The sequence below is a fragment of the Nilaparvata lugens genome, chromosome 4, assembly GCF_014356525.2.
Source record: "Nilaparvata lugens isolate BPH chromosome 4, ASM1435652v1, whole genome shotgun sequence".
NCBI classification, from domain to species: domain Eukaryota; kingdom Metazoa; phylum Arthropoda; class Insecta; order Hemiptera; family Delphacidae; genus Nilaparvata; species Nilaparvata lugens.
The window spans coordinates 2,007,832-2,020,159 of NC_052507.1; the positions used below are offsets into that span (position 1 = coordinate 2,007,832).

At 34.8% G+C, this 12,328-nt stretch overlaps 1 protein-coding gene across 1 annotated transcript in view; it reads left to right on the plus strand.

The window, feature by feature from the left end:
• Positions 1–1,364: 1,364 nt before the first annotated feature.
• The window catches only part of LOC111047947, a 137,601-nt gene continuing 126,637 nt past the window's right edge, over positions 1,365–12,328 (plus strand). Inside the window, exons 1-2 of the mRNA XM_039425648.1 lie at positions 1,365–1,423; positions 7,156–7,371. Of these exons, the coding sequence (XP_039281582.1) occupies positions 7,169–7,371 (203 nt within the window). The 5' untranslated portion in view covers positions 1,365–1,423; positions 7,156–7,168. The remainder of the gene's footprint in view (positions 1,424–7,155; positions 7,372–12,328) is intronic.

Here is a 12,328-nt window from a genome sequence, read left to right on the forward strand (position 1 = left end):
TTATCATGGCGAGTCTGTTGCTTAAGCCGCCATTTTGTGACACCGTGGGAGGAGACTGTCTAGCTGGTCCAATGGCAGGCGTTTATGCCCTTGACCAATAGCAGTACTCACCTACTAGTATAAATTCTGCTGCTCGCCTTGTATTAAGTTTAAGTTTATCAGAGATTGACAATGGTGTAATAACCGAAACCGGTCTTTCTAAGTATCAATAAATCTGTGTTTTTTGACAATTTCTTGGTCTTTTTCATTTAATATGAATAATTACCACAATATCAACTTCTCAACTACACAAAAAGTAAGTATTCAAGTGTTTTTCCTAACTTAATATATTTATCTAAGAATGTGCTTGGATATAATTCGTATTCAAACAGCCAAACATGATTTAAAAATATTGAAGCTTATCATTCTTGTTTATTTACAAAACACACTATAACATTATCATGAAATCTTTCTCATATTCATATTGTCAAGAGGGAGACCATATTAGGCGTTTTCAGAGTCGGCAGGGCAGGAAGCTCTCCTATTGTCTGATTAGGTTGGCGCCTGAAAAACGCCTAATATCGTCTGACCCCTAAGACACAAGCCATATTGAGCGTTTTTCTACATTAGGTGGACGAGTTGGCATGGTAGGATTCAAAATCAGATTCAGCTCTCTGATTGGGTTGACGTTAGAGAATTACGGTAGCTGATAATCAGTCAATCGGAGAGCTTCCTGCCCAGCTGAATCGTCCGCCGCTAGTACAAAAATGCCTGAAATATGATTTATGTGGTTTAGCCCTAATTCTTCAGTCACCTCACTTTGTAGCCACGTGTCGATAACCCCTCTAATTGAAAAATGTATGATTGCATTATGGAAAATATACTTTCTTGATGGATAAAATATAATTCGGTACCGTATTGATTATCTTAATTATTTTTAAGGTATACTGCGATGACCCAAGTTATACTTTATGTCAGCTACTCTAGAAATTCGAGACTTGGCATCCTTTTGGGCCTTTTTTCTGACTTTATGTTACTACATCTAGATTATACAGCTTTGTATTTTCTACCGACTTGACGTAAATCTTGCCACAAAAGTAATACAGCTGCTGTCTGATACTTTTGAAAACATCACAAACGGTCAAACTTTACTATGGAGAATTTTTCGATCCACTCTTGTTGCCTCAGGATATCATGTTCTGCTTTGCGAGGTGCCCATGCATAAAAAATCACATAATTTTGTTTGAAAGGTGGATTTTTAAATCCTCTATTCCAAACAAATGAATAATTAATATAATTTTCTATATATTCAGTTCTGTTCTTGCGTTGACTTTCAATCAATTTATAAGTCAAATATATCTTACAATTAACATTTTTAAGTTGGCAGTTGTGACAAAATGGTGGATTTCATAATATTGTTGATTACTGTTGTGTTGTGAAGAAAGTAAGTTTCAGTGAATTATTTATTATTAGAAAATTATTCTGTACTCTAGCTATTTCATAAAGATTTTCTCAGAATACTTTTCAATCTTTCCCATTGGTTTAGACTGTTCTGAATGTTTCAATTATTGTCTTACCACGGCAATTCCAGTTAGCTTCCTTGTGAACCTGGTAAAGCAATGATCATGATAAACTAATAAAGTTTGATAATAGCATTATCTTGTTGATACTGTTGTTCTGAGAAAAACTTTATAAATACAAACTGATTTTTTATTACTTAGGTACCACAACAATGATACAATGACTGTTCTTTCACATGATAAATCACAGCTGATAAAATAAATTGATAATGATAAGGTTATGTTTTTGATTTTTCACAACATCTAAGTGCTAATTATTTATGAATATGAAGGTTGTAGTAAATGCTACAATAGATTAAATTCTGACCTCTCATTTTCATCAAGTTGAAAATGTTTACCGTTTATGGATAGACATAATATGAATGGCCCGACGATTAATATCTCATCCTCATGTCAATTTTCTAACCAAAATCATTGCATCATTTCAAATTGGTTTGGAATTTTGTTTTTTTAATTTTTGGACATCAAAAGAAATTTATTTCAAAGTAAAAAGTGTGAATTAAAAGTACTTTAATCTTAGTGTTTGTTTTCCCATTAGGGATCTTTGGACTATATGGGGAGTCTCCGAGTCTCTATGGAACTACTCCTGGGTTTCCCCACCGTTGAAAGACATACGCTAATAATAATGATTTCAAATTATATTGAATAAGTTTTTAATCGTTTTATTTGAATAGCTACGGCTTACTATTCTATGTACTTACAGTATTATTAAAATAATAATGAATTTTTTCAAGCTCTATAGGCTACCGTAGACTAGTCTTTAATGTGAATTACTTGCGTTAATCACCATCTCTACAATAAATTAACAGCAATTAGCTTTAAAATTATTTATTAATTCCTGGTGGTTCAGGACTTACCTGAACAAGTATTAATTATACTTATACTGTTGATACGGTATTTAACAAGTAACATTCACAGGCTAATAACTTGATCACTGAAACGATTCACCCCTTTCATAGCACCAATATGCTACTATGCATAGTAAATCTATTTGACCAACTAGCTGAGGTTTTTCCAGCTATTTGAGTCAAAGTCTAGCATGCTGTAACTTCATAATCTAGGCATATAATATGATAAAGGAAAGAATTGGCTTTTACACGTACGGGATAGGAAATTCACGAATGACGCATCATCACGTCTAAACTACTGAACTGTTTAACTTTGAAATTTTGCATATTGATTCTTAATTTACCAATGATGTTTAAAGGCCTTTTTTAAATTCACATAGATTTCATTAAAGGTCAATTTTTTTGTTTTACAAGATTTTATTTAGACTCTTGCGGATCACAGGTTACCTGCTAGTTTTATATCAGTCAGACGCCTGCCCCTTCATTGAACAATCTTCTCATTAGACCATATTATCTGTATAATTCTTCTTCCTTCCATGCTGTCTAAAATTACACGTCAGCTGTTAAAAAACTTTGCCAATCAGTCAAAAATGTCTGGTGAAACATTATACAGTTGATAATGTTTGATAAAATGCCGGCGCCACACTCTCGCCTAGTCGCTTGCAAAGCGGTGGCATAGTAGTCATCCACACTCTCGCCAAGTCGCTTGCCAAGCGGCTCGCTGTATACACTCTTGCGCTCGTCTTCATTTGTACGCACTTGGTGAGAGTGTGGAAGCCGTATTACTCTTCTTATCGGATGAAAAAGTCGATTGTCCAGGTTATGATAATGTCGGTCATAAATTAAAAGAAATAGAAATAGAAATTTCTTTATTGACATAAGACATTTAACAAAATGTATGGTCAATCGTCACACACACATATATATATATATATATAATATATATATATATATATATATATATATCCATACATATACACATACATATAATATTATACAAAAAATTCAAAGCACAGAAACAATACGATTCTACAATACAAAGTAATTTACAAACCCATTTTCACAATTCATACATACGAAAATCAATTTCATAAAAATCAGCCACTGTATGAATGCATTCTTGCTGCAGAATAAATTTAACAGTTTTTTTGAAACTCATACAAGAAAGGCTTCTGATAGATAGAAAGTAAATTCGTATGGCTTTTATTGGTGGGGAGTCCCTTGCGGGAAGGTCCCACCGCCTGAATATATAACTTAAGCCGTCAATGGGCCTTATGACTGTCATACTTCACTCGGGACTGACAGTTTAACGTACCTATACGATAACACGGGAGTGATATGGTTAAAATACTTTCGGTAATGAGAGGGTTTGAACCCGGGATCTCTATGCTGCTACGCAAGCACCCTATCCACTAGACCACGGATCACTCCCGTCGGTCATAGTATCATACTATCCAGTATGAATGCAATGATGTATAAAGTAGGCCTCCTATTTGATTTGATTGATAGTAACAACTAATCCTAATTATCTATATTCAAATTTTTTCAAGTGACGTCATCAAAAATATCCAATTCTACAAGAGATTATGAATGAATCAGGCAATACGATAGCAGATAACACCATTAATCTGCAGTCAATTATGGTTGAATCTAATAGACGTATACCTTGCCTGGAACAGGGTCTTAGTGGTTTTGACTTTTAATTATCTAAGGGCAGAGACACACGAGGTGTTTCTTCAGACAGGGCAGGAAGCTCTCCGATTGGCTGATTCACGATACGCCAACATAATCAGTCAATCGGAGAGCTCCCTGATCCGTCGTGCCGTGCTGCCTCAGCTGAAGAACACCTCGTGAGTCTTGGCCCTTATGTTCCTTACCACTATTATTAATACCAACGGCTTTGACAAATCTATACGTCCCTTTTACAGTAGGTCAATCGATGAAATAAGAATTCTGTAATGATTAAAATTGAATAAAAAAGTCTAGTTGATCTATTATTGCACTCTACTTGAAGTGCACCAGAGATGATTGTAGCTAGCATCGAGTTTCAGTACATTTTAGATTTAGTTATTAGTTGAATAGTTTACTTTGTTATTAGTAATTTTCAAGTTATTCTAGTCTCATTGTCGACTAGCAGGTAACCCGTGCTCCGAATGGGTCTGATTGAAAGCTTGACCTACTGAAATCTTGAAGAATTTAAAATAGGCCTAAAACCATAATCTGTAAATTAAGAATCTATATGCAAAATTTCAAGTTTATTAGTCCAGTAGTTATGACGTGATGATGCGTCATTCGTGAATTTCCTATCTCTTAAACCAATTCTTTCCTTTATTATATTACGGTAATAGATTAGTTATCCTAGTTTTATTTTCGATAGTATCAATAATTCCTTACAATCAATTACCGATGGTTCTTTTACACTCAAAATAAAGTGTCCCCTTATCTATGAATAAACATTAAAAAAAAATCATAACTACCTTCCTGTATCCTTCCTAATATTAGTAAAGTCAATTTCAACTTTATCACCCCTCTGAATGAATATCCAATTTTGATAGAATGTGTAATTTTTGCAGCTATCAATCTAGATAAAATAATTATCATTTTTATTTATTTATTTATTTATTAGAACAGTCACAAACACGATATTTGGAAAGAGAAACAGGCAATTGCCCAAAACTTCTTCAATTCCTTGATTTTGGCACATAAATAGTCCAAAGTGAGGTTAAGTTTAAAATTTCTGTTTTCACCAAAGATTAACACTCAGAGAATACCTATTCGAGATATGACTGATGAATTTTGAATTTCGAAGGGTTGATAAGAGCCGGAAATAACACTAAACAATCCGAAAGTTTCAATAATATTGAAATAAACTTGAAAATTTTGAGCAGAAAAATTCCCAAAAACTAAACAAAATAATGTGTTAATTCCCAAAACTTTTTATAGTTTTGCAGCTATAACTTGATAATGGGCAAAACCGTCGAACCAGAATGGATATCAATCTTTAAAGCCATTTAATAAAAAACACTTGACTAGCATGGGCTACTTTTAAAAGTATTTAAATAATATATATCATTTTAATTAATAAAAACACTTGGAAATGACCAAAGGCCGAAACTATAGTGAGGTCCACGTTATAATGGCAGTGTTTGATTAGCAATAGCATTGCTAATCAGTGTTTGCTATCGTTGTCTATCATTCAACAAATCGGATACCGCTATCTCTTTCTCGCTTTGCTCTGTTGCCAGATCGTCTTTTAACAATGTAGAATTATAATTAATTAACAAAATATTTCATCTTAATTATGAAAATCCATTATGAAATTATTGAAAATAGTTATTTGTGCAACTAGTGCGCAAAGTGACAGTTTGCTGCACCGAAAGAAACGTTCACGCCCGAGCCGTAGGCGAGGGCGGAATGGCTTCTTGAGTGCAGCAGAGGAACTTTGCGCACGTATTTCACATTAAGTTTTTCCTACAGTTACCATTGAATATGAAAAGTGGGTAATTATGGGTAAAATTGCCTGAAATGCATCAAATGTTTTTCTGTGTAATTTTATTATTAATAAAAACCTTAATTTATTTTCAAATTGAATAAAAATGTTGTCCTTGGTTATAATATATAATAGTAATAATTTGCTCGTTGTGCTTCGTTGCACCTCTGCTCACTATAGCAGCCACAGCAGTCACTGTTACCAACTTCATTTTGATTTTGCTGCACTGTTGCTCCATATAACCTACTAAGTATTTTGCGTTGCCATGTTGCAAATCTGGAGTGCAGAAAAATTTTTCCCGCACTAGAGCGGAAAAGTGATTCTTTGCGTTCTGTAATCAGTGCAGCAATGGCCACTTTTCAACGTAACTGTAGGAAAATATAATTTCTTGCTTAATAAAATATAATTGATTATTTCAAACGAAAATGAACAGTTAATATTACTTCAATAAACCTGTATCAGCTACAGTCTATAGAAGGCATTGACAAGACTGAGGATCGGCAACGTTGTTCTCCTATCTTTCTCCACTGCCATTATAACTTGGGCCTCACTATAGTTGTTTTTTGAAATATTTTAAATAAAATATAGCCTACCATATGTACTTAAATTGTGTGAGTTTTTTCCAACAATCTCTACAGCCATCACTCCTAATAATAGTTATTTGTGCAACTAGTGCGCAAAGTGACAGTTTGCTGCATCGAAAGAAACGTTTACGCCCGAACCGTAGGCGAGGGCGGAATGGTTTCTTGAGTGCAGCAAACGAACTTTGCGCACGTATTTCACATTAAATTTTTCCTACAGTTACCATTGAATATGAAAAGTGGGTAATTATGGGTAAAATTGCCTGAATAATGTAGTAGTGTTTGAATGGCGGGGGGCAGCTGTGTGGTGTGTGCTGTGGTGGCACTGTGCTGTCGTTGTCCTCCATATAATATCTACTTAATAATTAGCGCGTTGTGCTTGGTTGCACCTCTGCTCACTATAGCAGCCACAGCAGTCACTGTTACCAACTTAATTTTGATTTTGCTGCACTGGTGCTCCATATAACCTACTAACTATTTTGCGTTGTCATGCTGCAAATCTGGAGTACGCAAAGTACTCACTTTGCGCACTGGTGCGGAAAAGTGATTCTTTGCAGCCTGCAATCAGTGCACAAATGGTCACTTTTCAGGGTATCTGTAGGAAAAATAATTTTTCAACTTCAGTACTACCCCTGTGAATACAATTAATATTAACATTATTTGTACAATTTTTGCAGCTGTAACTTGACAATGGACAAACCGAGTGAATCGACAAAACCGTCATCCAGCCAGAAAGCAGTCAAAATGGAGACGGATGATAACGAGGCTGATGACGTCATCAACAGAGCCTCCCCTACTGCGACCAACGGATCCTCGTCGCAGAGAGGCGACATGGAGTTCCGTGTCGGTCAGAAAGTGGAGGTCAGGGATTATCGCAGCGATATGACCAAGTGGTAAGTGCAGTTTCGCCTGCAATACAGTGAGGTCCGCGTTTTTAATGGCAGTGTTTAATTAGCAATTGTATAGCTATCCTTGTCTATCATTCAACAAAGCGGATAGCGCTATATCTTTCTCGCTTTGCTCTGTTGTCTGATTGTTTCTCAACAATGCATAAATATAATTAATTAACAGTTACTTGTTATAACTTACATAAGTGAAATAAGTATAAGAAAAGGGGATGTAGAGTGTAACTTAACTTTTTGTGACTTTCATTTCCATGTGAATTTGATGAGATACATCATAGAGTGTATTTATTTATTTTACTTTTAAGAAGTTAGAACTAGCTAAGTCTTTTAGATATAATTTTGTTCTAGTATTGACATGTCACCAGTCAAATGAGTGTTACTCAAAAATTGATGTAATGTGACGATAAATAAATGAAATGAAATATGAAAGCTCTTTTGTATGAAATAAAAGCACGCATCTTCATTATTAACGAAATGATAAATTGGAAACAAGAATTGAATAATCCATCTTCTAGGATAGGCATGAGAAGATGATTATAAAAATAATTATTATTTAACGAAAATCCTAAATAAATGCTGCAAATCACCCCGAAGACCTCTGCTACTGCAGACATTGACAACAGGGTTAACAGCTAGATGGAAATTCGATGAGAACTACTATCCAAAAATTAGTTGCCAGCCCGGGAATCGAACCCGGTACCTCCCAATTGCTAGTCAGGTATGCTTGCCCTTACACCAAACTGACAATCTCTGGATAGCAGCGCTCATTTTATACAAAGCCACAGCGGCCAACCAGTTACAGATGGAATTAAATAGAGAATGAATTTATTCAAATGCTAATTAATATATAATTATTATTTAACGAAAATCCTAAATAATTTCCATCTAGCTGTTAACCCTGTTGTCAATGTCTGCAGTAGCAGAGGTCTTCGGGGTGATTTGCAGCATTTATTTAGGATTTTCGTTAAATAATAATTATATATTAATTAGCATTTGAATAAATGCATTCTCTATTTAATTCCATCTGTAACTTAGTCCAGGCGCTGGCTTACATTGAGCATACATGAGAGAGGCAGAGAATTTGACTTCGGATTATTGTTAGGGGGTCTTTAGTGTATATGAAACTCGATGTCGTCACGTCCCAGGGTGGTCGACAGCTTGAGGGGAGGGGGGTGAGTTGTAAAAAACGCGCGTTTATAAAATCGCCTGTCCTGTAGTTACTATTCATAGTAAAGCTTTCAATTTTTTCTCAATATTATGTACACATAACTGGCTTTCAATGTGGTCCTATACATTTTTGCGATAAACCTCATAGTTTTTCCGTAAAAAAATAAAATATCTCGAAAAATGAATTTTTTTATTATGGACTTTTTGTTATTTCTCGAATATTCAAGTAATTAGCCGACTTAGAGGAAAAGGCTCCCAATAAACGTTGTAGGCCGTTTCTTGCTGAATCCAATGATATATATAGTTTGGGGGTTACGATCATAGATGCGGCGGTGGGAGGGGGATAAGTAGCACTGTTACGCTGCGGCGCGGTCCTCCCCCATGATTAATGCGCGTAATGGCCTGCCTATCGCATCGCTCCTACTAGTCTTTGCATTCAAATTATGTATTTCAGGAACGCTATCTTATGTATTTTCGGTCGCTGAACACGATTTTTCAACTCTCAAGCCTTAATAATTGATAATTCTCATCATAATATACTAATTATGGTCAAAATTACAAACTTCATCTCTTTCTGCAAGGAAACTAAGAAATGACTGTTTGAAATAAACGAAACTTGGGTTTCAAGAAATATATTAGGATAGAATAAAGATAATATTCATATATGTTTATGTTCTATTGTTTTTATCTCAATTAATTTATTGTGATGCGCTGCAGGCTAAATTATATATTATTAATTGCACACTGGCCACGCTTACTTGATATAGTGGTCAGTTAATTTCCAAGAAATATTTGTGGAATTTCTTAGTTCTTCATGGTGGAAATGGAATCATCATTCATTCATTATCATAATGATTATGTTTAGTATGAAAATGTTAATCTTTCGTGAATCTTCAGTTTGTCGTGAACTTTTGAGAAATTATATCCATATAATAATAGATATGTGTCAAATCAAAATGAAATGAAAATTCAAATATTCATTCATATTATTTCTAACAGTATTATCATCCATTATGATATTCCCGTTCAGACTGTTTTGAAATGGTAACAAGTTATTCAGTATCAAAATTTGGGATTCGAATAGTTTTGGGCCATGCCTGTTATTCTTTCGGCTTTCCCAAACATATTTATATGATTTGTAATTTTATGCACAAATGAATGAATAAATATATGTATTCCTGCACGTAGCTAACGTATGGATTATTCCTTTATAGATTCTTGCATGTCACATTAATAAATCTCTGCCACAGATTGAGAAATCAAGTCTCGATGGTTTGGAGAGCATATATTGGAGTGATTCTTTTACTCTGCTGCTTCTAATATTTCACTACCTTTGTTTATTTTAGACCATAGACATGAAAAGCTATGTCCACCTGTATCACTCCATCTTTATTGAGAATTTTCATAACTCTTCTCATCACAAAGTTTCCATAATCTTGAAGCGTATTGAAGTTTTGAAAAGTGAAGTAGGAGTTGAATTCAGGAGAGCCATGTCATCATTATGCGAATTTGTCAACGATATTCAGGGATTTAGTCAAATCCACAACTAGTTTCACTTACAATTTCATGGGCCAAGTGAGATTAAGAGTTTTTTTTTCAAATATCCATCAGATGTTGACAGAGATTGCGGTTATTGTAGAAATGCATGCTGCACTAAAACTTCAATGCTGAATCATCTTTAAACAGCTACCTAGTAAAAATACAGAGATCAGATCTTTTTGTTCTAGAATTAACTAAGACTAGGATTTTTGTTTGATTGCATCGTGGAGAATGAAAGAACTCTGTTTCTTTTTATAGGTGAGAATACACTTTTACAATTTGCCACAACTATGTTCAGATAAAAATCGTTGGAGACCGAATAACTATTTTTTTCTAAACGTCCAAAAGAAAATCACACACTTCTTCACTTGCTTCCAGACCATTGATAACATTATGCAGATTCTGTTGTCCATCAGAGTATTGAAGAAAAATGTTATGTTCTCTTGAGAAGATTATGCTTCTGGAAATCATTCTCATCTCTCTTATTCTTGTTTTACTTCATTAGATGACTTTCTTCACAATCTCCAGTGATATCCATAATGATGTCAACATACTTGAACAGAATATCTTTGATGGAAGATTTATTTATATAGTAGCAGCCATTTTAGGAAAACCTTTGAAGAACTAGCTATTCCAATCACTCAGTTTTGGATGATCGAATGAGGGTTTGCTCCAAAGCATGATCGGTTGTCACATTTATTAAATTTTCAAGGTTTCATTTGACAGAGAGTCAATGCATTGACTGTATCGATTTAATGTTTCCTTATTGGAAATTATTTTCTACTTCTATGGGTATTTTTTTATATTTTCTAGATATAACACAGACTTTATAACATAGTTTGTGTGATTGAATGAAAAAAGTATGGGATCTTTTCTCGTACAGTTTCTATGTGCAATACCAGAGTCCTTCCTTATAGCATGAATACAATTTAAGATAATTTAAACTATGTTAGAATTATCAATTATTAAGGCTTGAGAGTTGAAAAATCGTGTTCAGCGACCGAAAATACATAAGATAGCGTTCCTGAAATACATAATTTGAATGCATAGACTAGTAGGAGCGATGCGATAGGCAGGCCATTACGCGCATTAATCATGGGGGAGGACCGCGCCGCAGCGTAACAGTGCTACTTATCCCCCTCCCACCGCCGCATCTATGATCGTAACCCCCAAACTATATATATCATTGGATTCAGCAAGAAACGGCCTACAACGTTTATTGGGAGCCTTTTCCTCTAAGTCGGCTAATTACTTGAATATTCGAGAAATAACAAAAAGTCCATAATAAAAAAATACATTTTTCGAGATATTTTGTTTTTTTACGGAAAAACTATGTGGTTTATCGCAAAAATGTATAGGACCACATTGAAAGCCAGTTATGTGTACATAATATTGAGAAAAAATTAAAAGCTGTACTATGAATAGTAACTGCAGGACAGGCGATTTTATAAACGCGCGTTTTTTACAACTTACCCCCCTCCCCCCCAAGCTGTCGACCACCCTGGGACGTGACGACATCGAGTTTCATATACACTAAAGACCTCCTAACAATAATCCGAAGTCAAATTCTCTGCCTCTCTCATGTATGCTCAATGTAAGCCAGCGCCTGGACTAACTGATTATAAAAATCTTGATTATGAAAATTCATTATGAAATCATTGAAAAATATAATTTCTTGCTTGATAAAATATAATTGTTTATTCTTAACGAGAATGAACAGTTGATTTTACATTAATAAACCGGTCACCCTCCATTTAAGGCATTGGCAAGACAGAGGATCGGCAACGTTGTTCTCCTATCTTTCTTCACTGCCATTAAACGTGGACCTCACTATAGTGAATTGAGCAATTTATTAATTTCACACTATAATCCGATTATTAATTATCAGTCACCCTCCATTTAAGGCATTGGCAAGACAGAGGATCGGCAACGTTGTTCTCCTATCTTTCTTCACTGCCATTAAACGTGGACCTCACTATAGTGAATTGAGCAATTTATTAATTTCACACTATAATCCGAGAGATATTGCCCACAAATGTAGACATATCTCTCGCCAACATATCAGTTATCTATGAACAAACAGTATCTCCTATAAGCCCAAAGTCCTAGAGATATTTCTTGATACATGAAGAGGGGAAACCTATTTCTCCTTCCATATAGTTTGTAGGGGAACGCGCCAACCAAGCTCCCCGACAGCTGAGCTGAGCTTTTAAAACCATTTTCGAGGGGATTCTTTGAC